Consider the following 21,667-nt stretch of genomic DNA (forward strand, 5'->3'; position numbering starts at 1 on the left):
TCTTCTATCTTCATAAAACAAAGTAATTCGCTTTTAATGACAGCCGGTGTTTTCTTTCCCAGTTCTGTTTGAGCAGATAATGTGTCTGGGGCCTCCCCGACAGGGTTAAACCACACTGACCTTCATAATCAGAGAACAGAAATAAATTGTATTTGCTCATAAATGTTACTGAGTCGCCTGCGCCCAGCTGCCCCATCACAGCTGGGTGATAGTATTTTGCTTTTATCAGGCTCCTCCCTCTCCGGTAACAAAGCGCTTTATTATCCCGCGAAGCAGGCAGGGAGCCCTTGGTTTCCACGGCCTGGGACACGCTTGGGGTCTCCCTGCTGGTGGTGGGCCCGTTGGGCCGCCCAGGACTTGGGACCCCTAAGCCTAAGGATCCGGTGGGCAGGAGGGTGGGTGGGGAGCAGAGACCCCACAAGCCCCTTCTGGGATCTGATACCCTCGGCCACTGCTATCAGCAGATGAGTTGGTGGCCCAGGTCCCCTCCAGGCCGGGCTGACCTGGGAGGGGAGCAGCCAGTGGCCACGTCACTACTGACTCTCTCTGGGTTGCTTCTGCCGCTTCTCGGGAGCCGGGTCAGGAGCCTCAGGAAGGCTGGACAGGGGGACGGCTGCAACCCGCTGGTGTCACAGAGGAAGTCAGCACCCCCAGACTCGGCTCTCTGGACCCAAGTGGCCAAGCCTCAGCGCGGGGATGACAAGGCCTGGCAGAGAGGCGGCTGGAGGGTGACCCGTGGCAAAGCACCGGTCCTTGCCTGGTCCCCCTCGAGTCCAGGGCACAGAGGCCTTGCTGCAGCCCTTCCAGAGGGGTGGACCTGGCCTTGCATCTCGCTGCGCAGATGGACCAGGGCACGCGGGGAGGAAACGGGCTCCACTCCCAGTTGGTACTCTCGGCTTCTCTGTCTCACGGCTCTGGGGGGACGTGAAGGGGGCAGGCCCGCCCCAGGCAGGGCGCCACGGCCTCTGCAGCTGATTTATCAGCTCGGCCCAGCCACTCAAGTAGTAAAGCAGACTCTGCCCCGTGAAGTCTGATGTGGAAAACAGAGGTGTAAGAAGTCTCCTTGTCCATTTAAGTCAAAAGGCGTAAGGGCGCTAACGATCACGCTGCGCGGGGCCCCGGCTCCGCCGGACCAGACCGGAAGAAAAAGGACTTCCTCCACCCCCACGAGCTGGAGGGCAAGGATCAAACACATCGCAGAGAATCCGGCTGTGTGTCAGATGCGTTAAATAAGTGTGCTTTGCGCCCTGGACACGTGAGCTTGCCTTTCTGCGCACGGTAAGCCCTGGCTTGTACTCATGACGGAACCTGCTCCTAACGCACTGTTTTTGCATCGTGCCTGATCATTCTGCCTCGGGCACAGCTGCTCCGAGTTGGCTCTTTGTAGGAAATCAGAGATTTGGCCACGCCTGGGCAAAATTAAGTCATCACAAGAATAGAAATAATCTCAGCCCTCGGTTTTAAGGTGTGTGGCAGCCGCGCGCCCTCGTACCAGCGCTGGGCTCTGGGATGCTGGGAGCTGGGCTGGCCGTCAGCACCTCGGTTTCAGCCAGTACGGTTTTGACGAGCCTGGTTTGAGTCTCATTGAGGGTAATTTCCCCAGAGACACCGTGTTTAAGAATTGCAAAGTAGGGGAGTTCCCGTCGTGGCGCAGTGGTTAACGAATCCGACTAGGAACCATGAGGTTGCGGGTTCGATCCCTGCCCTTGCTCCATGGGTTAGCTATCCGGCATTGCCGTGAGCTGGGGTGCAGGTCGCAGACGCAGCTCGGATCCCCGCGTTGCTGTGGGTGTGGTGTGGGCTGGTGGCTATAGCTCCGATTGGACCCCTAGCCTGGGAACCTCCATATGCCAAGGGAGCGGCCCAAGTAATGGCAAAAAGACCAAAAAAAAAAAAAAAAAGATTTATAAAGTAGGAGTTTCCGTTGTGGCTCAGCTTGTTAAGAACCAGACTAGTATCCATGAGGATGCAGGTTCAATCCCTGGCCTCGATCAGTGGGTTAAGGATCTGGTGTTGCCGTGAGCTGTGGTGTAGCTGCAGATGTGGCTCAGATCTGGTGTTGCTGTGGCTGTGGTGCAGGCTGGCAGCTGCAGCTTTGATTTGACCCTTAGCCTGGGAAATTCCACATGCTGCAGGTGTGGCCCTAAAAAAGAGAGGAAAAAAAAGAATTTTAAAGTAGATACTAATTCAGACCTTCAGAACAGTATTCATAGCAAACTGAGGTCTGTGGCAGAAGACGCCTTTAGAGACCCCACCCCATCTGCACTTCAGGGAGAAGCAACCAGAGAGAGAGGTTCTGCTCTCAAACAGCTAACAACCCCTCCCTTTTCCAGGTGAGAACCCACCTGGCGACTAAGTGCCAGGTCCTTTGAGCTGCACAAAACTCATCATAGGTCGTAAACCCACAGCCTCCCGGGAGGTAGGAGAGCCCTTGCTTCTGTGAGGTCAGGTTGCTGGCAAAACTGATTCCGAGTGCGCCTCCTCTGGCCAGGTTATCGATACCAACGTGCGGAGACGGAACATGAGCGGAACGGCAGCGGAAACCTTCCTGGGCCATTGGCGGGGCTCAGGTGGGGACGGCCTCAGTGCCCCCGGATGCTGGGCATCTAGGGTAGCCCACCCATCCTGGTTTTCCCCTCGGTCCTGGGCCAACCAGGACAGCTGGCCACCTGCCGGTTCTTCCAAGTGGACAGGCGTGAGGATCCGTGAGACGGGAGGCGAGGAGCGCTGGGCTGAGGAAGCTGTTAGAGGCCACCCTGGGTCTCAGGGACTTGGCTGCTTCCACTCCAGGTGCTCTCGCAAACCGACCTGAACAATCCCAGAGAACCCAGATGGCAAATCAGCTTTATAGGGGATGGGACTTCAGAGCTGGGGTGACTGCTGTGGGCTGGCGTCCGCAGAGGAAGCTGGCCGCGAGCTGGCCTGGGGGCTGGTCCTGGCTGGGTCCCCTCAACACCTTGTGACCGACCCATTGGCAGGCCTACCGGAGTCCCCATGCCCTAGTGGAAATGCGTCAGCTTGGGGACCGGGCCACAAAACCGTGAGGGAGTGACAAGAAACCGTGCCCCAAACTGGGGTTTATAGTAGCTTGGTTGGTGAAGCTGGGGCCTCCCACCACCTGGAAGGGAAAGGAGAGAGGCCCTGTGGCCAACGTGGGAACCAGGAAGCCGGACTGTCCTGCAGGCTTTGCACGTGCACAGCCAGTGGTAACGTCTCGAGGTGGGCAATTCAGATGCACTCGTCGTGACTTCACTCATTTCACAATGGGGAGAGTTTGAGTTTCCCCAGGAAAAGGGAGAGGGTATAAGAAGACTCCCCCAACTTTTCTGGGGCATGTCTAATGCAGAAGTTCCCTGGCTGAGGATTGAACTCGAGCCACAGCAGTGACCCCAGCCACAGCAGTGACAATGCCAGGTCCCTAATCTGTTAGGCCACCAGGGAACTCCAGAAGACCCATTTTCAAAGAATGCCAAGAATGAAAGATTTAAAAAATGACTAGGAGTTCCCATCGTGGCGCAGTGGTTAACGAATCCGACTAGGAACCATGAGGTTGCAGGTTCGATCCCTGGCCTTGCTCTGTGGGTGAAGGATCCGGCATTGCCATGAGCTGAGGCGTAGGTTGCAGATGGCGGCTCGGATCTGGCGTTGCTGTGGCTGTGGTGTAGGCTGGTGGCTACAGTTCTGATTAGACCCCTAGCCTGGGAACCTCCATATGCTGCCAGAGTAGCCCTAGAAAAGGCAAAAAGACACACACACACACACACACATAAAAATTTTAAAAAAATAAATGACTTTTTTGCAAGTACTACTTGATTCTGGCAAGGATCAGTAATGGCTCCCTGCCCCACTAGGCAAGATATCAATGGGAACAGGAAACTCACGTTTTGCCACCTTTTCCCCCTTGTAAAATGTCCTTAACTTTGGGTGATCAATTTCCCTTAACAATCACAAAGGTAAAAAGGTACCTTGGCCGTGGCGCGGTCTGCTGGCCTTGACCGTGACTGAGCCGGGCAGTCACAAGCTGAGCCGACTGCCGGTCCCGAGGCGCCTGTGTCACCGGGCAGCACGTTTCTGGTCACGTACCCACTGAAGCCCACCAGGCACATCCGGGATTTGTCGTGACAACGGGCCAGACTCTGCAAAACCCAGGTTCATGAGAAATCTTAGATGGGGATGGGATGGGGGGGAGGGGGTTCTGTACTAAAAGAGAAATAAAAGGAAATGCAATGTTTGAGCCTTGATTTATTCTATCCGGGAAGAAAACAGCTGTGGAAAACACGCTCTGGGACAAGCGTGAAAACAGAACTGCCCCCAACGGCACCACTGAATGAATGTTCCCGCCCTCGGCTGTGCTGTTCCGTCGCTACTGGAGAATGTTCCTTCTCTCGGCAGGTGCAGCCTGAGGGTGAGCAGTTAAGTGTCAGAATGTCTGTACTTTCTCCTTTATGTTTTTTTATCTTTTTAGGGCCGCACTCGCAGCCTATGGAGGTTCCCAGGCTGGGGGTCAAATGGGAGCTGCAGCTGCCAGCCTCCACCGCAGCCACAGCAACGCAGGATCCGAGCCACATCTGCAACCTACACCACAGTCTGTGGCAACGCCAGATCCTTAACCCACAGAGCGAGGCCAGGGACTGAACCCAAATCCTCATGGACACTATGTCGGGTTCTTAACCTGCTGAGCCGCAGTGGAAGCTCCCTCTGCCCGCAACTTCAGCGGAGGACATCAACACGTGTCTGTGTGTGTGTGTGTGTGTGTGTGTGTGTGTGTGTGTGTGATAAAGGATGAGTATTACACATAAAAGAGAGGAAAGGCAAGTGTGGCAAATGTTAACAGCTGGCAAAGCAAAAAAGTAAAAGCGGAAGAACTTGCCTCTTTGGAAACTTTCCCGAGAATGTAAAATGAAATGAATAGTCATGTAACTGATTTTCCATCGAGCAGTTTTTAACTTGCTCTTAACCATCGCCGCTCCAGCCTGAGCTGCGTCCCACCACGGTTTGTTTCCCTGGGCCCTTGACGGGGGTCCCCTCGGCCACCCTGCTCAGCAGGAGCAGGCCCCCGGTGTGGGGAAGGACCACTGGCTGGTCCTCCAGGGCAGGAAGAAAGGCCACAGACCACGCTGGGGGTGCTCGTCTCCTGCAGACTGGGTATGTGAGAGAGTGGGAACGTGCCAACGTGAAAACCCCCAGGGGCCGTGGCCATGCGCCCCGGTGCCTGGTTTAGAGGAGCTCAAGGTCAAAGTCGCTCTGCTCCCGGCCCATGGACACACATAAGGTATTGTTTTCCAAACACACGGCCCTCAGTGCTCCTGAAATCACCTCTCTGCCTTAGAACATTTTAAACTGGCTCCCGATTTCCCTTTCATCCTCTTATCACACCAACGTCATCTTTCATCATTTATCCAGCTCCGCTCAAGATAAAGGGCTTCTGGTGAACTTGACCCCATTCCTGCCGGCTTCATCGATGCACAGGATGATGCGGAATGCAACGGTGAGAAAAAGTGAGGTCCCGAGTCCCAGGCCGCTATCACTTTCCCCCCCAATCCAAGTCTTACTGACCTTTCCTAAGACTCTGGATGTACGTGTCGCACTAGGGGAGGTTCAAGGCATTGATCTCTGCCTGGAGCCGCCTCGGCTTCTAGTGATACCATCCCTGGGATGTGTTTGAATAGAAGGTGGGAGATTCCCAGGTTCCCTCAGGGCCGCCCAGCATCCCAACCCCAGCCCCCTTCTCAGGGCTCGGTCTCCCTGAGGGACACGCTCCCAGGCCCTTGGGCCACCCCCCTAGAGCGGCATCTGCACCCTCAGCCCCAACCTCTGCAGGTTCCTGGGCCCAGACCCCGCTGCCGAAGCCCTGGGCAGCGCCCCAATCTCCCCATCCCCTCTCCATTCAAAGGTGCCAACTCGTGATGTGTGGCCATCAGAAACGTCTCCAGAAGCTTCCTTCTCACAACCACGGGCGTCTCGCCCCTGCTCAGTTGTTGCAAGAAACCGCTGCCTGGGCTCTGCGGCCAGCATTCCCACGGGCTCATCCAGCGCCACCCTGTCGGGCAATGTTTCTGAAATCACACCTTGAGGACTTAGCGTCCTTGCCGACAACCCCAATGGCTTCTATCGCCGACCAGGTCACTCGCGACTCCTCAGGGCGGGGTGGACAAAGTGGTTCTTCGCGCCAGGGTGCGAGCTCCTCTCCTCCGTCTGTCCTGGGTTCTGGGCCCAGCATGGCCAGGTCTCAGCGCCCGTGACCCTCCGGGCCGCCCTCACGGAAGCGCTGGTCAGGTGTCACTTCCTTTGGATGGGTGGCTGTCTCCATCCCACTTGGGCGGCACGACCCACCCTGTCAAACTGAAGTGAGGCTTCTGAGCTCGAACCCGGGCTCAACTCGACGGTGCCCCCAAGGAGGCTGCCAGCAGGTGGTGAATGCAGCCACGTCCACTCTCACGGGCGTCCTCGGAAGGGGCTTGGGAGCTGACGGAATTCAGATCTCAGAACAAGCAGTCACCCTCGCAACACTGAGAAGGACGCAACCACCTTCACCGGGACACGGCTTGTGCCAAGTCAGAGCTCCGGGTGACCAACGCCACTGCCACCCAGGCCCAGGCCCCAGGCTCTGGTCCTCGTCAGCGAGCAGGCCTCCCCTCCGGCTCCTCCCACGAAGCCAGGGGCGCCTCACAGGCCAAGTCAACCAACGGACTGGCACCACTGCTTACACTAAGCCTGCCCAACGTTTACCAAAGAGGTAAAAGCGATCTGAATGAGCTTATTATTTTTGTGGAAAAAACCCACACTAGTTTAGATCTTTGAAGAATGAGTTCTGTATCATGGATCCTTTATAAAAATTCTTTATTTTGAAAAAAAATTTTAAACTTCGAGAAAAGTTATAAAAATACACCTCATCTGTACAAACATTCACGCCAGCAATGCACACGCTGCCTGTCCGCCTTCTCTCTGTGCACAGGCAGAGCGTGAGGGAGGGGACTGCTGGGGTGCGGCCTAAACCACCGCACCTAAAACCAAGGCGACGTCCTCAAACTGGACAGCTCAGGTGCATGTTTCATCTCGCAACAAGCCTCTTCTTTCAAAATGAACCTGCCCTGGCACGCTAAAATTATAAAAATAGCCTCTACTGCTACATTTTAATGCATTAAAAAGTTTCTTATGGCCCTATTGTAAAGATAAATCCCCAAAAAATTTTTTTCAGAAATTCTGTGCACTTCTCAATCTGCATCAGAATGAAGTCCAAAAATTCACGTAACATCAAGCACGGACTCAGGACGTCGCAGTATTTTTTCAAACGTGAATTACTGTAATAAACTACAACACCCATACATTTAAGCAATTCGGACTTCACAGTAGCTTTAGGTCCAGCTAATTGAAAGCAGACTTACTATCCTGTGGAAACCCATGATACTCTGTTGTGAAAAGGGGGTTTTACGCTTCAAGAGGGCATATTTTTGGATCACCTGCCGTATAACACATGTAAAACTTAGGCAATGAATCAAGTCACGAATATGTTCCGCGGCGAGGAGAAAGACTTAAAAAGACAATTGTTTGAATAATAAAAGATGATGTTAAGAACAGGACTCCACCCACAGGAGTTCATCTGCTGCCGGAAAGCCAGCCTGAAATGCAGCGCACACACTGCCGGCTCGTGAGCGTCTACAGAGCACAGGTTATCATTCTACAGTCACCTCCGGGGGACTTTTTCTTTTTTTTTTTTTTTTTTTGTCTTTTTGCCATTTCTTGGGCCACTCCCGCAGCATATGGAGGTTCCCAGGCTAGGGGTCAAATCAGAGCTGTAGCCACCAGCCTACGCCAGAGCCACAGCAACGTGGGATCCGAGCTGCGTCTGCGACCTACACCACAGCTCACGGCAACACCGGATCGTTAACCGGGGGACTTTTTCAACGGAAGGTGACGTTTACATCAGGTCTGCAGCATTTGGGAGAGAGAAGCACATTCCAAGGGCAGGAAAAACAAGCCCTTTGTGAAGTTATGGCAGGTGTAAGTCTGTGAGCACTTGTCACTTCCCCATGCAACAGGTCCATTCACCGCTTTGGCGGGCAGGCGTCTCAGCCGACGAACACTCACCCCACCCCTGCAGGCGGGTCTGGGCACGTCTACACCTCCCGGGGGCCAGCTCCGCGAGCCGCACCTGCTAAGTGGCAAGACCTACTTGGTGACTTCAAGGCCATTCAGGACAGTGCGTCAACAGGTGTGAGTGACAGAGAGGAACGAGGCCCTTGCCTGTGTCAGAGCGGTAGGTGAGTCACAATGGACCCCCTCCCAGGACTGAGTCACATGCTGGCTTCTCCAAACCCTACAGCCCAGATACTTGAAAGATCCATGAAACCTGAGGCCCCGTTTAACAGATGGGTTCTGAACTTTTAACCAACACGTAAGAAGGATAAATACACACCCGGTTCTTTATAACGGCACCCTCTAGAGGCCTAGTTGGTCTATAAATAACATAAAGACACGGGCACACCCCCAGCCCAGTCTCATCAACTTAAGAAGGCGGCCCAGGGCCTGCCACCCTCCCCCGGCCCCCTCCTAGAGATCAGATCAAAACACAAATCCAGTATGACCGTGGACCTGAATGTGCTGTTTTCAGTCCGAGAGACTGGGCCATAGCTCCCCCGAGCTGTACGCACAGCGCTCAGGCAGGCCCCGTCCTCCCGGGTCCCCGGGGCCCAGCTACATCCGCAGGGTAGCCCCACCCTGCAGAGCCCTCGTGCAGAGCCCGGCTCTCTCCCGCAGCGCGCTGGCCTCCTCGGCGCTCCCGGGGGCCTGGCTGCCCTTCAGCAGGAAGTGGCTGATGAACAGCTTCAGGCCCTCCCGCAGCAGGCCTAGGGCAGGCTTGTCGGAGACCCTGCGGAGGAAGGAGCAGGGGGTCAGGGAGCCGGTCCGGGCCTCCCCAGCAGGGAGACGCGCCCAGCTTCTTGCTGAAGCGGCCGTCGCAGGGGGCAACTGCACGACAAGCTCTGCCCGCCGGAGGTCACGTTGAGTGTGCTGCCAGGTGACGTTCTGGTTCCCCAAATGAAAGACGTTTTTAAAGTTATTAGTAAAATTAAACCGGAAAGTGCCACATACATACTCAAGCTGCACGTGATTTACGGAACAACATAAATGAAAGTCATTTCTCTTTTCCATATGTTTGCGCAGAACAAGCTGGGAACAAACCTCGCAAAGATTAAACCAAGGTCTTCCACTTCCGTTTCCATTAGCAGGATATGCAACACTTTTCGTAAAAAGTGGACTCTGGGTTTGTCCAGTTCACTGAATTCGACGACCTGAGAGAGTCGGGATAAAACGATGATAAAGTTACAGGCTTATCAGCCGTCTTTTCAGTGATTTCCCAACACAGTCCAGGAGAAAAATCACCGCCACTGCCCACCCCCCTCATCCGAGGCTATTTCCCGTTTTATAAAATGGGCGGCTACTGGCAGGGACGTGGGGCCCCGGACCTCCTGTTCCGCCGCAGGTCACACACCTTTAAGATGGAAAGTGGCAGCGATTTTGTCTTCAACAAATGGGCCACCAGATGAACCAAATTAGAGAAATTGGTGGCTGGCAAATTTTCTAGGTCTCGAAATTTGTCCCATATGCTGAATTGGAAAGTCATCTAACAGAAGAACAAGAACAAAAAGAACCAAGTTAAAATTCAACACCTTCTTAGACCAAATCACTAAACATACAATCCCGAGGGGCCGTACTTTTTCACCTCTTTGTAATTCCCCAACAATTAAGACTTTCGGAAGCAACCACACGCCTTTCCTACCCACAGCAGCCTGAAACGGCTTCACCCTTCGCTGTGCTCAAATCTGCAGGAACATGAGGAAAGGAGGCTGCAGCCTAAACCCACCAGGCCCGTCACCCAGGAGGTCAGCCCTCCCCCCGAGACAGGGAAAGGGGGCCCGGGGGCATCGCTCGGCCTGTGCCCACCCTCCACACTTGCCCGCGGATGGGGGCGGCCTCTTGACCCAGTGGCCGGCTGGCCACCCGGGACACTTGAAGCACGGGCACAGGCGGCTGGCCTTCTAACTGCGTCACCTGAAACCTCCTCTCGTGGTCACAGAGCTTGCCGGCCAGGAAGGCGTAGAAAGGGTTGTAGGCCTTCTCCTGAAGGCAGCAGTCCACGAGCACGTGCACGATTTCTCTCTCCTGCTGATCCTTAAGTCCAAGCCTGGAAGGCGAGAGCCATGACTCAGCCGGCAACGAGCCCCGTGTGTGCAGCTTCCAGGAGAAGTGGCTCAGGAGCACACCCCGCCTGGCCGGTGACAGTGAGCCCAGTGGAGAGCACGGGGGCGGCAGGACTGGAGCACAGTGGGGGACACTGATGGTGGGCGTCACGGGCTCCTGGCCACAGGAAGCAGGGCCGGCCCTTGGCTCTGGGCTGGCAGTCGGGGCTCTGCCACCGCAGCTCCTTGGTTTTTTCTGCGGATGATCTGGCTGTACGCAGTGAACTCCAGCCTCCCAGCGAGTGTTGAGCTTGGACACCCGTTTCTAGTCCTGTATCTCCCCCACACCTCCTCCTGAATTTGGAGCAAAGAAAGGAACACCTATAGAAGTACTCGAAGAAAGTACACAGGCGCTTTTTTTTTTTTTTTTTTTCTGTTTGCCTTTTCTAGGGCTGCTCCTGCGGCATATGGAAGTTCCCAGGATAGGGGTCGAATCGCAGCTATAGCCGCTGGCCTACGCCAGAGCCACAGCAATGCGGGATCCGAGCCGTGTCTGCCACCTACACCACAGCTCATAGTAACGCCGGATCCTTCACCCACGGAGCAAGGCCAGGGATCGAACCCGCAACTTCACGGTTCCTAGTTGGATTCGTTAACCACTGCGCCACGACGGGAACTCCCACACAGGCGCTTTTACATCTTGATACGATTAATGATGGAAACTACTCTGGGACGTTTGAATTGAGAAGTAATTAGAAAGACAACTCCAACACGGAGGTTTTAAGCAATTCATGACAAACGACAGCCATGGGGAACTGCCAGCTGCTCAGCCGACACAACAGTCAAAACAGATCACAAACCGTAATAACCGGGAGCCACGAGTGGCCAGTGAGCAGGAGCGACGCACCCCTGGGCGCCTGGCTCCCTGCACCCACAGACCTGACTGGGTCAGCTCGGAATGCCCACACCCGCTTACTTCAGAAGCTTCTCAAAGGCGTCCAGGAAATCTTCACTCGTCATGATGGTGCAGAATATGTTTCTCCGGATGTCGGTGTTCATTCTCTGCTTTCGGGCAAGTTCTAGTATTTTCGCGCTGACCTGGGAAGGGGAACAACTGAGGTGTAGCGTGTACAGACGTTTCACTGCAGTTCCTGAGTTTCTAAGCAGCCACGTGTGTGATCTGAGGCTGGACCCGAGTGTAAGTAAATTATACATCAGCGCGTGTCCGCAGATGCTCAAGCTTGACTCCTGAGCAACAACACCTTCGCAAAGAGAAACGACAGCAAATGACAAAGCCACTGAGGCGAGAACGGCTGACCGGGGTTCGTGGGAGTGGCCGTGAAATGAACAGGTGAGGGCCCGGCCAGGAGGCCGTGCACGACACGCAACGGGGCCCCCGGGGCAGGAGGAGGACGCAGGGGAATGAACGAGACGATGCGGTTCACAGCAAAGCAGATACAGAGACGCGCACGGGCCACGAGCCCCGCCACCTGGGAGCCACGCAGCTGCGTCTCAAGTGTCTGTCATCGAGCGTTCCGACTGTCCCGCGTCCCCCTCACTCCCCGCCACGTAACATTGGGAGACTTTTAGAAGCCACAAAAACGGAATTAAAAGGTATTACAAAACAATAGCAATTTCTAGAAGGTCTTCAAAGAAAGCCAGGGGAAGCCATAGCGAGACGTGTGGGGACACCAACCACCACCTGGTGGCAGCAGGCAGGGCCCACGTACCGTCCCCGTGAGCGGCTTCGGCGGGGTCTTCTGCTGACCCCCATCGATCATTGGGGCACCGCTCCACGCAGACCCCACGATCCACCAGCGCCCGGTCCGCTCGGCGTTCAGGACGCTGTCCCAGGACACTCGCAGCTGGGTTTCTGTCCCTGAGCCAGCGCCGCGCACCTGATGGAGAGAAGCAGCCAGGGTCGGCCTCGGGCGGCTGGCAGCCTGCACCCCCTGCCGGGCTCCTGCCGGCGCGTGAATGGCGTGCGGAGGCCCGGACAGCGGGGACAGGCAGCTCGCCCGGAGAACGCCCACGTTAGAGGCAACCCCTCAGTTGGTGAGTTTGACTGCTGTGGGCCACCTGCCCAAAACACCACTATCCAAAGACAGCTGTCACACGAGGAAGCGGCTCAGACCCGGGCCAGCCCTGGCGGGGAGGACTCGTGCAGGACGGCCCAGACCTGCTGGAGGCGGAGGAGGCGGTGCTGGGTCTGACCAGGGCCGGGGTGGCCCAAAGGGGCCTGAACCGGTGAGCCCACCCCCAGGCTGACCTCGCTGGTCCGGTGGGACCCTGGGCCGCCTCTCCCAAAGCCGTCAGAGGATGCTCCCCCATTCTGTGGCACCGAGGGCCGCAGGGGGCTCAGCGTGGGGCCCGCTCAGCCTGCAGGGAGGGGCTCCCCAAGAAACATGATGCTTCCTGGCACAGCGGGGCCAGCGGCCAGGCCCCTGCCTGGGAGCCTTGTGGGCGCCCGGGACGTCCTGGGGGCGGGGCGGGGGTTACCAGGGCTCTCTGCAGCTTGCGCAGCCTCTCCACCGGCTCGGGGTCGTAGCCCGGGATCTTCCGCACGTCGTTGTTCTTCAGGGCCAGCAGGGTCTCCAGCATGAACCGGACCTGGAGCGCGAGCAGCAGCGCCATCACTCCAAGCAGCCTCAACAGGTGGCCCCTCCACGTGGGAAGACACCCCCTCCGCGCTCGTGGTCGCCACTGCCGAGGCCGAGGGGCCCGCCCTCCCCTCCGTCCTGCCACTTCTGTCCCCTCCCGGCCTTTCTGGGAAAAGCTGGGGAGCTGAAGGCAGAAGCCCCAGAGCCCCTCCCGGGACCCCCCCCCCCCAAAGGTTTCCTTGAGATGCACCTCCCGCGCCCCGGCACGAGCAGCTCGGAGCTGTGCACCTGTCACCACCAGTCAGAATGCTGTCCTCGCCCCTCGGGGACTCCAAACCCACCCGGTCACGCCCACCGCCAGTTCTTCCAGCTCCAGGCACCCAAGGGTCAAATGTGTGTCTGCGGACTTCTGTGTGTTCACTGTGACCTCTGCGCAGTGACCACAGGGCTGAAGTTCCACGGGGACCCTCCAGCCTGGTCCCACGATGCAGCCATAGCACTCACCTCTGTGGCTCACAGGCCCCCAGAGGGCTTGCCCCCCGCCCCAGCCCTCACCTCACAATTTCAAAACGGGGGGTGGGGGGTCTTCCTTTTCCAGGCTGTCTCCTGAGGCTCTACCGTGCACCTGGGCGACCTCTGACCCCAGCGCCCGCCCCCACCCAGCCCGGCCACTTCCAAGTCCTAAAGCCACGTCCACTGCCACTAGGCTAACTGTCTCCCTCAGCACAGAGTGGGCTTCTCCCTCCTTCCCGTGGGTACCAGAGTGACTTTCGGATGGAAACGTGTCATCTACCTGCTCAGAACCCTTCACGTGCCTCCAGGATAAAATCCCAGGTCCTTGTGGAGTTGGCTGCCCACAGGACACTTCTCTTGTTCCCTGATGAGCCCCCCGCCCCCAGCTTCCCATGACTCTGCAGCCCCTCAGGCTGCAGGGCAGCAATCAAGGCAGGGGGTGCGCTCAGCCCCATCTTCTAGGTGGAGAAACCGAGGCACAGACTTGGTCCCTTTGCTGCTGAGCGGCGGCAGAGCCAGAGGCCCGAGGAGGTGACCCCCGAGCCCCAAGGCCCTCCTGGTTAACCTCCCAATGGCTGAATGTTGAATAGAATGATTCTTAAATTCACAAGAGTAAAGAAACAAGGCTCCTTCCCACTGTGAAGAGAGAGCCACAGACGCAGATGAGGCAGGCGGGACTGGGGGCTGTGGGGGCTGGGGGGGCTGGGGGCCGAGGAGAAGGGCCAGGGGAGGGAGGCCTGTTTCCCCGGGCCTGGCCCACGGGGCGCAGGCCGTCAGGAAGCAGGACGCGCGTACCCTGGTCTGGTCCCGGAACCGGCCGCCGGCCTCGCTGGCTCTGGCCTGGGTCTCCGTGATCAGCTCCTTAAGGGACAGAGCATCGTCTTTTCTCAGCGAGAAGCCCACGTTTCTCAGCATCAGCAGGATCAGTTCGATGTCTTTTTCGGTGAACGTTCCAACGAGCTTCCTCAAAACGTCAAAGATGAGGCACGCCTGCACCACGTGGAAGTTGTACAAGTGGGCGATGATGGTGAGCAGGTTGTCGCACTCCTTCCCCTCACGGCCGCTCCTGTAGACGTCGTCAAAGCGCCTCACCACGGCCTCCAGAAAGTGGGCGCCGACCTGGACGAGGCAGAAAAGCCCCGGCAGAGCCAAGTGGGCAGGCCGCCCTCAGGGACTCGAGCCTCCCCAACCCGGGGCTCCGTGACGCGAACACGCGAGACAGACGCGTGGTGGGTATCAACCCCGCCGGGGCGAAGGCTGAAAACACGGTCTCGGCCTCGCCCCCCCCCCCAGGCCCACCTGCCCGTCCCTCAAATCAAGGCGGCGTCCTTGGCCAGCAGCCCTGCTGGTTCCCTGGAAAAATAAAGCTGCTAAGAACATTGAGACGGCATCTGCATCTCCGGAAACGCACCACTTTCTACCAACACGCGTTCCTCAAGCTCAGTCTGGGTCTGGAAGGAGGAGGCGGAAGCAGGGGCCTGCCGGCGGTGGCAGTGGCGGTGACACTGACACTCCAGGTGAGAAATGACGACAACGGAATGAGGGACCCAGCGACAGACCTAGAGGGCACGGCAGCCACCTCCTGGGAAGGTGAACCGTCTGGGTCACAGGAGCGGCAGAGCTTCTAACGGGGAGAGTTAATCCAGCAGGAAGACGGGAGCGGGGCGCCGGGAAGCTCAGTGTAGGACTCATGACGCCTGAAGCGCAGGGCATCCAGGTCGGCTGGAGAGGACGCAGGAGAGGCAGTAAAACCCTGGGTGACAGTGACATCAGGCAGACAGGCCGGGGTGGAGCAGCAAAGCGCACACGCCAAACCGAAAGCTAGACGGGTCCAGAGAGGCGCCGACCAGCAAGAGGGAAGCGGGACTTCGTGGGGGCAGCTGGGACAGACTGGACACAGTCTTTAGTCTCTAAAGCCTGAGGAGTCACACACTTAGCCTGGAAACTCCCACTCAAGCCCCCTCACCAAAGAGAAACCGGAAGAATATACTCTCCGTCAGGACCAGCACATTCTATTCAAACACGACGTAAAGAAATTCGCATTCTGCAGACATCAAGCAAAATTCAGGTGAAAAATATACTCACGTAGGTTTTCAATCGCACAGGTGCAATTATTTAACATTTGTCAAAATTAGGAGTTCCCGTCGTGGCGCAATGGTTAACGAATCTGACTAGGAACCATGAGGTTGTGGGTTGGGTCCCTGGCCTTGCTCAGTGGGTTAAGGATCTGGTGTTGCCCGTGAGCTGGGGTGTAGGTCGCAGACGCAGCTCGGATCCTGCGTTGCTGTGGCTGTGGTGTGGGCCAGTGGCTACAGCTCCGACTGGACCCCTAGCCTGGGAACCTCCATATGCCGTGGGAGCAGCCCAAGAAATGGCAAAAAGACAAAAGACAAAAGACAAAAAAAAAAAAACACAGTAGTAAAATTTGTAAAAATTAAAGATGCCATTTAATGTCTTCAAAATAAGAGTATAACTTTTAAAAATGGGCGTAACTTTCACACTGCTCAGGCTGTGAAGCGAATCAATCGGGTCTGGCTGTGCGACTGTAAGCCAGCCCTGCACACACCAGACTTCTGATTTTTCAGGGGCTCAGGAGAAACCGTCACGGAGGCCACGGGTTCTTCCTGGCATGGCCCTGGGAGGAGGGCTTTACCGCCGACCTGGAAGAAACTCGATGGAGCCAGAGTCTGGGGAGCCCCCTCCGGTGGCACCAGTCCCAGTGGCTGTCACTAGCTCAAGTCCTGTAACAACTGTTCCCGGACTGAGTCGCCTCAGCTGTCCCCTCACGCTGCTGGTGACGGTTTCAATAAAGAATAGGACCAATGATCTTCTGATTTCAAATGCGGTGACGCCTTGACACCCGGGGCAGTCAGGTCTCAGCTCTCCCCGTGATTCAAGGAAGCGCTGTCTGGACCAAAACCATTTAGACTCTGAAATATCCCAGGATGGTCCAGGAGGCCCAGGCGCCCTGGGAGAGCCTGTGACGGCACTGAAAGACACAGGCCGCCCTCAGGAAGGGACCCCGTGATTCCGTGACACTTCGAATGAGTAGAGACTCATGGCCTCAAATGGGGAAAGGAGTGTAGCCTCAGATACAGAGCCGCTACAGCAGGAGAGCGGCCCCTCAGACACCGGCCGGGCTTCTGGCCTCTGTCCCCACCTCCCCGAGCCTCGCAGTGGCCAGCTTTCTAAGCTCTCACCATGGGAGCACTGCTGGATGAGAAAAACGCAGCTCAGAGGCCCTCCAGGTGGCAGGAAGGGCTGGCAAGGAGAAGGTGGGAGGAAGGGCAGAACTCCAGCCTGCACGTGACCTCCATGCGGTGCAGCAGCAGCAAGGACGGACATCTAATGGGCACTGCCTGCGGGCCAGGCCCTGCACACACCCAGCAAGCGGGCAGGTGGCCAGACCACGCGCACCGAGGGGGCGGGGATCCCTGCGTGGCGTCTGCCCACCTGCCCTGCTCTCACCATGGAGCCTCTAAATGCAAAGGAGGCCCTTCGGCGAGCTCGTGCATCAAAGCCACTCCCCACAGGCCGGCTCTGTGAGCCCCGGAGTGACATTCAAGGCCAGGACGGTCAGGGAGCCCCGGGAAAGCGGGATGCGTGTGAAGGGCACCTCGGCCTAGTCAGTTCCCACCCACTTGTGGAGCTGGGGGCTCGGGACTCACCCCGGGATGAGGCCTGCTCCTGGGAGGGGCCATCGGCAGAGAGGCCATGAGCCAGAATGGAAAGACTGCACCATGCCAGCATCCCGAGGGCCAACAAGGTCTCCCGAAAATCAGTGTCACCCGGGAACGCTGAGCCCAGGTGGCTCGGCACCTGCTCGTCACCTCCCTGGCACCCAGTCCTGCAGCCAGACCCACCTCCCTCGCCGCCCCAGGCGCAGCTGTGCTGCTGGGAAGGCCAAGATCTCGCCAGGAGGAGAGGACCTTCAGGGTGGGCCCCGCGATGCCAACCTGGGGCGGGGCCTGAGCAAGACCAAGAGCACGGGCTGGGTGGGGACACTGCCCTCAGTGGCACCTTCTCAGTCCTGGGCAGAAGGTGTCTTAGCGCCCAGGCAGGTCCGGGACCCCCCTCCCCCCCCCCCGCCGCCCTGGGGCGGGGAGACACCAGGGCCCCAGGCCCCGAGCCTAGATACACCTCACACGCTGGTGGCCCCCCACCCAACACGGACACCTCAGAGGAAGACGGTACAAAGCCCTGTGCTCTGAACACCCGAACCAGTCACCGTCACAGTGGGGAAGGCGGGGGACCCCAGGCAAGTCCCAGATGGCATCTAGAGGACAGAAACCGACAGACACGGAGGCAATGTGAGAAAAGAGCAAGTGCCAAAGCGGAAGCCGACCAAGGTCATGCAGTCGCCGGGCACAGACGCGACAGAGGCCACCGGGCCGGCGGGCGCACGGCCGATGGGCAGGACAAGCTCCCCCGAGGGACAGCCCTACCTCGATCCCGACCGTGCGGTGCAGGATGCTGACCAGGAGCACGTGCTCCATCAGCAGCCTGCTGGGCATGGCCTCGGCGGGGGCGCAGGCGCTCAGGAGGACATCCGTCACTGTGTCGCTCATGTCCTTCCGGCTGTGCGCCATGTACAGCTCCTCCAGCTGGCCGCTTATGGAGGCCACGTTCGGCTCGCTCAACCTGCACACGATCGGACAAACAGGGCAACCGCGCGGTTTCAAATCCAGAGCTGTTTTTTAGGTCCATTTAAAAAACACCTGAAAAAGTTACGACCACCACCGGCTGATCCCATTGCACGTGGCTGTATGGACCCCCGCCCCAGTAACCCAGCGTGCATGGAGGGAATACGGAATCCTCTGGAATCCTCAAGTAACACAAGTGCTGCCCTTTCAACTGACAGGTGGCCGCAGCAAAGCACACGCAGGCTTCCCTTTAAGGCAAGACCACGGAGACGGCCGTGAGGGCACAGAGGCAGGAAGCATCCTCAGCAGGTCTAGATGTATGGCTAGGAAAAAGCTGAACTTCTCCACTTTTGCTGGTGCAGAAACGCTGATGTCCCAACATGGAGACAAGGCTACACTGAGTGGGCATGAGACCCACTGCCCCCCCTGCCGCCCCTGAACAGCAAACAGCAAGTTCGGGAAAATTCTGAGGCACCACGGGAAGCCCTGTGTTTTACTTCTGACAATGTCCTGAAGTGACACCACAGGATGGGCTGAGGTTTACCTGTTCATCAGACCTTTGACCTGTTTCTTTAGCCTTTCCAGGACTTCCTTTCTCTGAGCATCCACCGTCTCCTCTGCTCGCCTCACGTGAGGCGGGATGTACTTTCCACCATTTTCACAAAGACTCTGCTTGAAAGGACAGAAATAAATGACACAAAATTTACACTGAATAAATCTCATTTTCCGCCTTGCTATATTCACACTCGGAAGTGAAATCCTGGAGCTCCCATGGTGGCTCAGTGGTTAACAAATCCGACTAGGAACCATGAGATGGTGGGTTCAATCCCTGGCCTTGCTCAGTGGGTTAAGGATCCGGTGTTGCCATGAGCTGTGGTGTAGGTCACAGACACCGGCCTGGATCTAGTGTTGCTGTGGCTGTGGTGTAGGCCGGCGGCTACAGCTCCAATTGAACCCCTAGCCTAGGAACCTCCGTATGCCACAGGTGCAGCCCTAGAGAAAGACAAAAAAAAAAAGAAAAAAGAAAGAAAGAACTGGTAGAAGCTGTCACAGTACATAGCCAACATCAGCTATTACCGAGTGTCCAGTCCAGTCCTGCAAGCACTCCACTCCCTGGGATGGTGGGCGGCACCCTTTCGGTTAAAGTCAACTGCAGCTCACCGCTTCTTTTTCCCCCTGCAGCTCAGAGCTGGCTGTGCCCTCCGGCGTGTGCCCAAAAGAGCTCATATTCTACTCTTGCCAACCTTCACTGACAGTCGGCCCAGCAGCACGCAAACACCTCAATTAAAGGCACCACCGATTCTGGAGGAAACATGTCCCCCAATAATTTCAAACTTCTTCAAAACTAACATCTAAATTTGCAGGCTAAAATCAGAAGCCACCCACTGCTCACTATTTCCTAGATTTTCCACTGAAAGGGTTACAATCCCGGACACTTAAGTGACAGGTCTTCAGAAGACAAACATCTGTAAGGCGTGATGTTTGCTGTTAGACTTCATGCTTAGTTGGAGAAAGCGCATTAATGAACAAAGAAACTTAACCTTGAGACACCCATCAGTATGTCAGTTACACCTCCCAAGGCTGTGAAAGACCCAGAAACAGTTTAAAAGTAAAGTTCTGAGAGAAGACCTGAAGACCCCCGGGGAATGCTCACAAATGCCAAGGCTAGGGGGGCAGAAATGAAAGACGGTTCATATCCTGAAGGAGGGGAAACAGATTCCCAGAGGGGGCTGACATTAACAGATAAATACAAACAGAGAGAAACTGTGGAAAGGCCTTGCAGACAGAAGAAATAACGCACTTAGACGCAAAATGCTGAAACATACCTGGTCGGTTGTGCTAACGTCCTTTGACGCATTTTCACTCCTCTCTCCATCTTCAGCAAAACGGACTCTCTTTTTCCTCCCTTTCTCCTCCGCTCTCCCTTCGGCTCCTCCGGCTTTTCGCTCTTCCTCTTCTTGGTCGTCTTCACCCCCCTCCATGTCCCCCTCCTCTCCCTCCTCGTCCTCGCTCTGCGCTCCCAACTCGCCCTCGCTCTCCCCTCCCACGTCCTCCCCCTCCCGGTCGTCCTCTGGGTCACTCTCTACATCACTTTCGGGGGCCGTCTGTCCCGCATCCTCTTCCTCCTCCTCGCTGCTTTCATATAAGCCACTGTTTCTCCCAGACGCCAGAGCTCCCAGAATGTAGTCGAGCCCGTCGCGCGCAAAGCTGAGCGGCACGGAGCTCCCGTCGCCCTTCTTTCTGCGCTTGTTCAGGCCGAGGCACCGCTCCAGCTTTCGGATCTCCCGGTCTTCCTCTTCGTTGGCCGCCAGAAGTGCCCGTTTCCGCGCAGCAGCGGCGGCGGCGGCTGCGGGGGCCGTGGTCCTCCCAGGGGGCCGCCGGGCCGGGGCAGGGGGCGCCGGGGCCCGGACCGAGGAGGCCTGGGCCTGTGGAGGAGGCAGCCCCTCTGAAGCCCGCGGGGCCGGCCGGCCGCCCTTCCCCTGCTCCGCCTCTGCCCACGGCCCGCTCTTTCCCCCGGCTCCGCCGCCCGAGCCCGGGCCCTGCCTGGGGCCTGCAGTCCGCTGGAGCCGGCGCGCCTTCCTCAGGTGCCGCTTTTCCTTCCTCAGTTCCCTGCGGCTTTTCCTCCCGCCCGGGCGCCTGCGACCCTGCACCGCGGGCCCCTCGCAGCCGCCGGGGGTCTCGCCCTTCGAGGTCGCCTGCACGAACTCCTCCACAGCCAGTTTTAGCCGCTTCAGGGCCCCATCCCCGCCGCCCCCAGGCCCGCGGCGGGGCCCGCGTCCGGCTCCGCGTTTCCTGCGGGCCATGCGCCGCGGGAAGCCTACCCCAGGCGCCGCACCCTCTGTCTTGGACGCCGCCATCTGCCGGGACGCGCCGGCGTGGGACTTCCGGCCGGGCCGGGACTTCCGGGTAGAGAGCGGCGCGCTGCGCGGAACCCAGAGGAGACGGTGTCCCCTGCTGGCGGGAGGGCGGCAGCGCAGGGCGCCCCACGCGGGCAAAGGGTGCCTGCTTGTTAAGATTTGGTGAACTTTGTCTTCACGATGAGCACAAATACATTCTCGTTTAAAAATGAAAACCGTACGGATTCTGGTAAAGAAGGCTCCCAACGACGTGCTCATAAGCCCAAGAAGGAACCAACCCCGCTCACACCTTGATTTCTGACTCCCAGCCTCAGGACCCAGGCTGTACCTGTCCGCTGTTTGAAGCTGCCTCGTTTGTGGGGCTTTGTTACCGGGGAGTTTGCGCTGGGAGACTCATACAACAGAGGGAAGGTGGGAGTGAACCGTCCTTGGGGCTTTGTGGTGACCAGCAAAGGAAAACTCCAGGAGGCACGAGAGTGACATCTGAATGGAATTCAACAGCCAGCTGGGCTTGGGTTCAAATCCTGACCTCACGCCTGTGTGGCCGGGCGCACCTCACTGAGACTCAGCTTCTCCGTCCTCAGAGTGCGGCCATCAAAGCGCCCCTCACTCAGCGCTGTCTGAAGTTTAATAGCTTCTTTTTTGCTTTTCTTTCTTTCTTTTCTTTTGTTTTTTGTTGCTTTTTAGGGCTGCACCCACTGCATATGGCAGTTCCCAGACTAGGGGTGGAATCGGAGCTGTAGCTACCCCACAGCCACAGCCACAGCAACTCAGGATCTGAGCCGTGTCTGTGACCTTGCAGCAACACCAGATCCTTAACCCACTGAGCAAGGCCAGGGGTCGAACCCAAGTCCTCATGGGATACTGCTTGGGTT

General features: G+C 57.4%; 1 protein-coding gene across 6 annotated transcripts; it reads right to left on the reverse strand.

Moving 5' to 3' along the window:
- Positions 1-8,405: 8,405 nt before the first annotated feature.
- Positions 8,406-20,816, reverse strand: NOM1 (nucleolar protein with MIF4G domain 1). Of its 6 annotated transcripts, none has more exons than XM_047763259.1 (11): positions 19,761-20,816; positions 18,479-18,603; positions 17,737-17,932; positions 14,087-14,410; positions 12,678-12,788; positions 11,909-12,076; positions 11,155-11,276; positions 10,051-10,183; positions 9,491-9,622; positions 9,181-9,290; positions 8,406-8,869 (listed from the first exon to the last, which is right to left on the reverse strand). In XM_047763259.1, exons 1-11 carry the CDS (start codon positions 20,790-20,792, stop codon positions 8,695-8,697), a joined length of 2,628 nt encoding a protein of 875 aa, XP_047619215.1. In that variant the 5' UTR covers positions 20,793-20,816; the 3' UTR covers positions 8,406-8,694. The 6 variants fall into 6 exon arrangements, 4 of the variants coding, with proteins under 4 accessions (XP_047619215.1, XP_047619214.1, XP_047619217.1 ...); XM_047763258.1 differs by having other exon boundaries at positions 18,479-18,606; XR_007132614.1 differs by lacking the exons at positions 8,406-8,869; positions 9,181-9,290 and adding an exon at positions 9,722-9,821 and having other exon boundaries at positions 9,557-9,622; positions 18,479-18,606.
- Positions 20,817-21,667: the final 851 nt, after the last annotated feature.

The sequence above is a fragment of the Phacochoerus africanus genome, chromosome 16 (genome assembly GCF_016906955.1).
Source record: "Phacochoerus africanus isolate WHEZ1 chromosome 16, ROS_Pafr_v1, whole genome shotgun sequence".
NCBI lineage: Eukaryota > Metazoa > Chordata > Mammalia > Artiodactyla > Suidae > Phacochoerus > Phacochoerus africanus.

Bases quoted from the DNA above. Each gene is read 5' to 3' on its own strand.
- NOM1 (XM_047763258.1), bottom strand. From the start codon at position 20,792: ATGGCGGCGTCCAAGACAGAGGGTGCGGCGCCTGGGGTAGGCTTCCCG. The intron at 12,789-14,086 runs GTACGCGCGTCC...CTCGCGCTCCAG, and splicing joins GGTTCCGGGACCAGACCAGG to GTCCGGTTCATGCTGGAGAC. The intron at 12,077-12,677 runs GTAACCCCCGCC...TCTCTCCATCAG, and splicing joins GCAAGCTGCAGAGAGCCCTG to GTGCGCGGCGCTGGCTCAGG.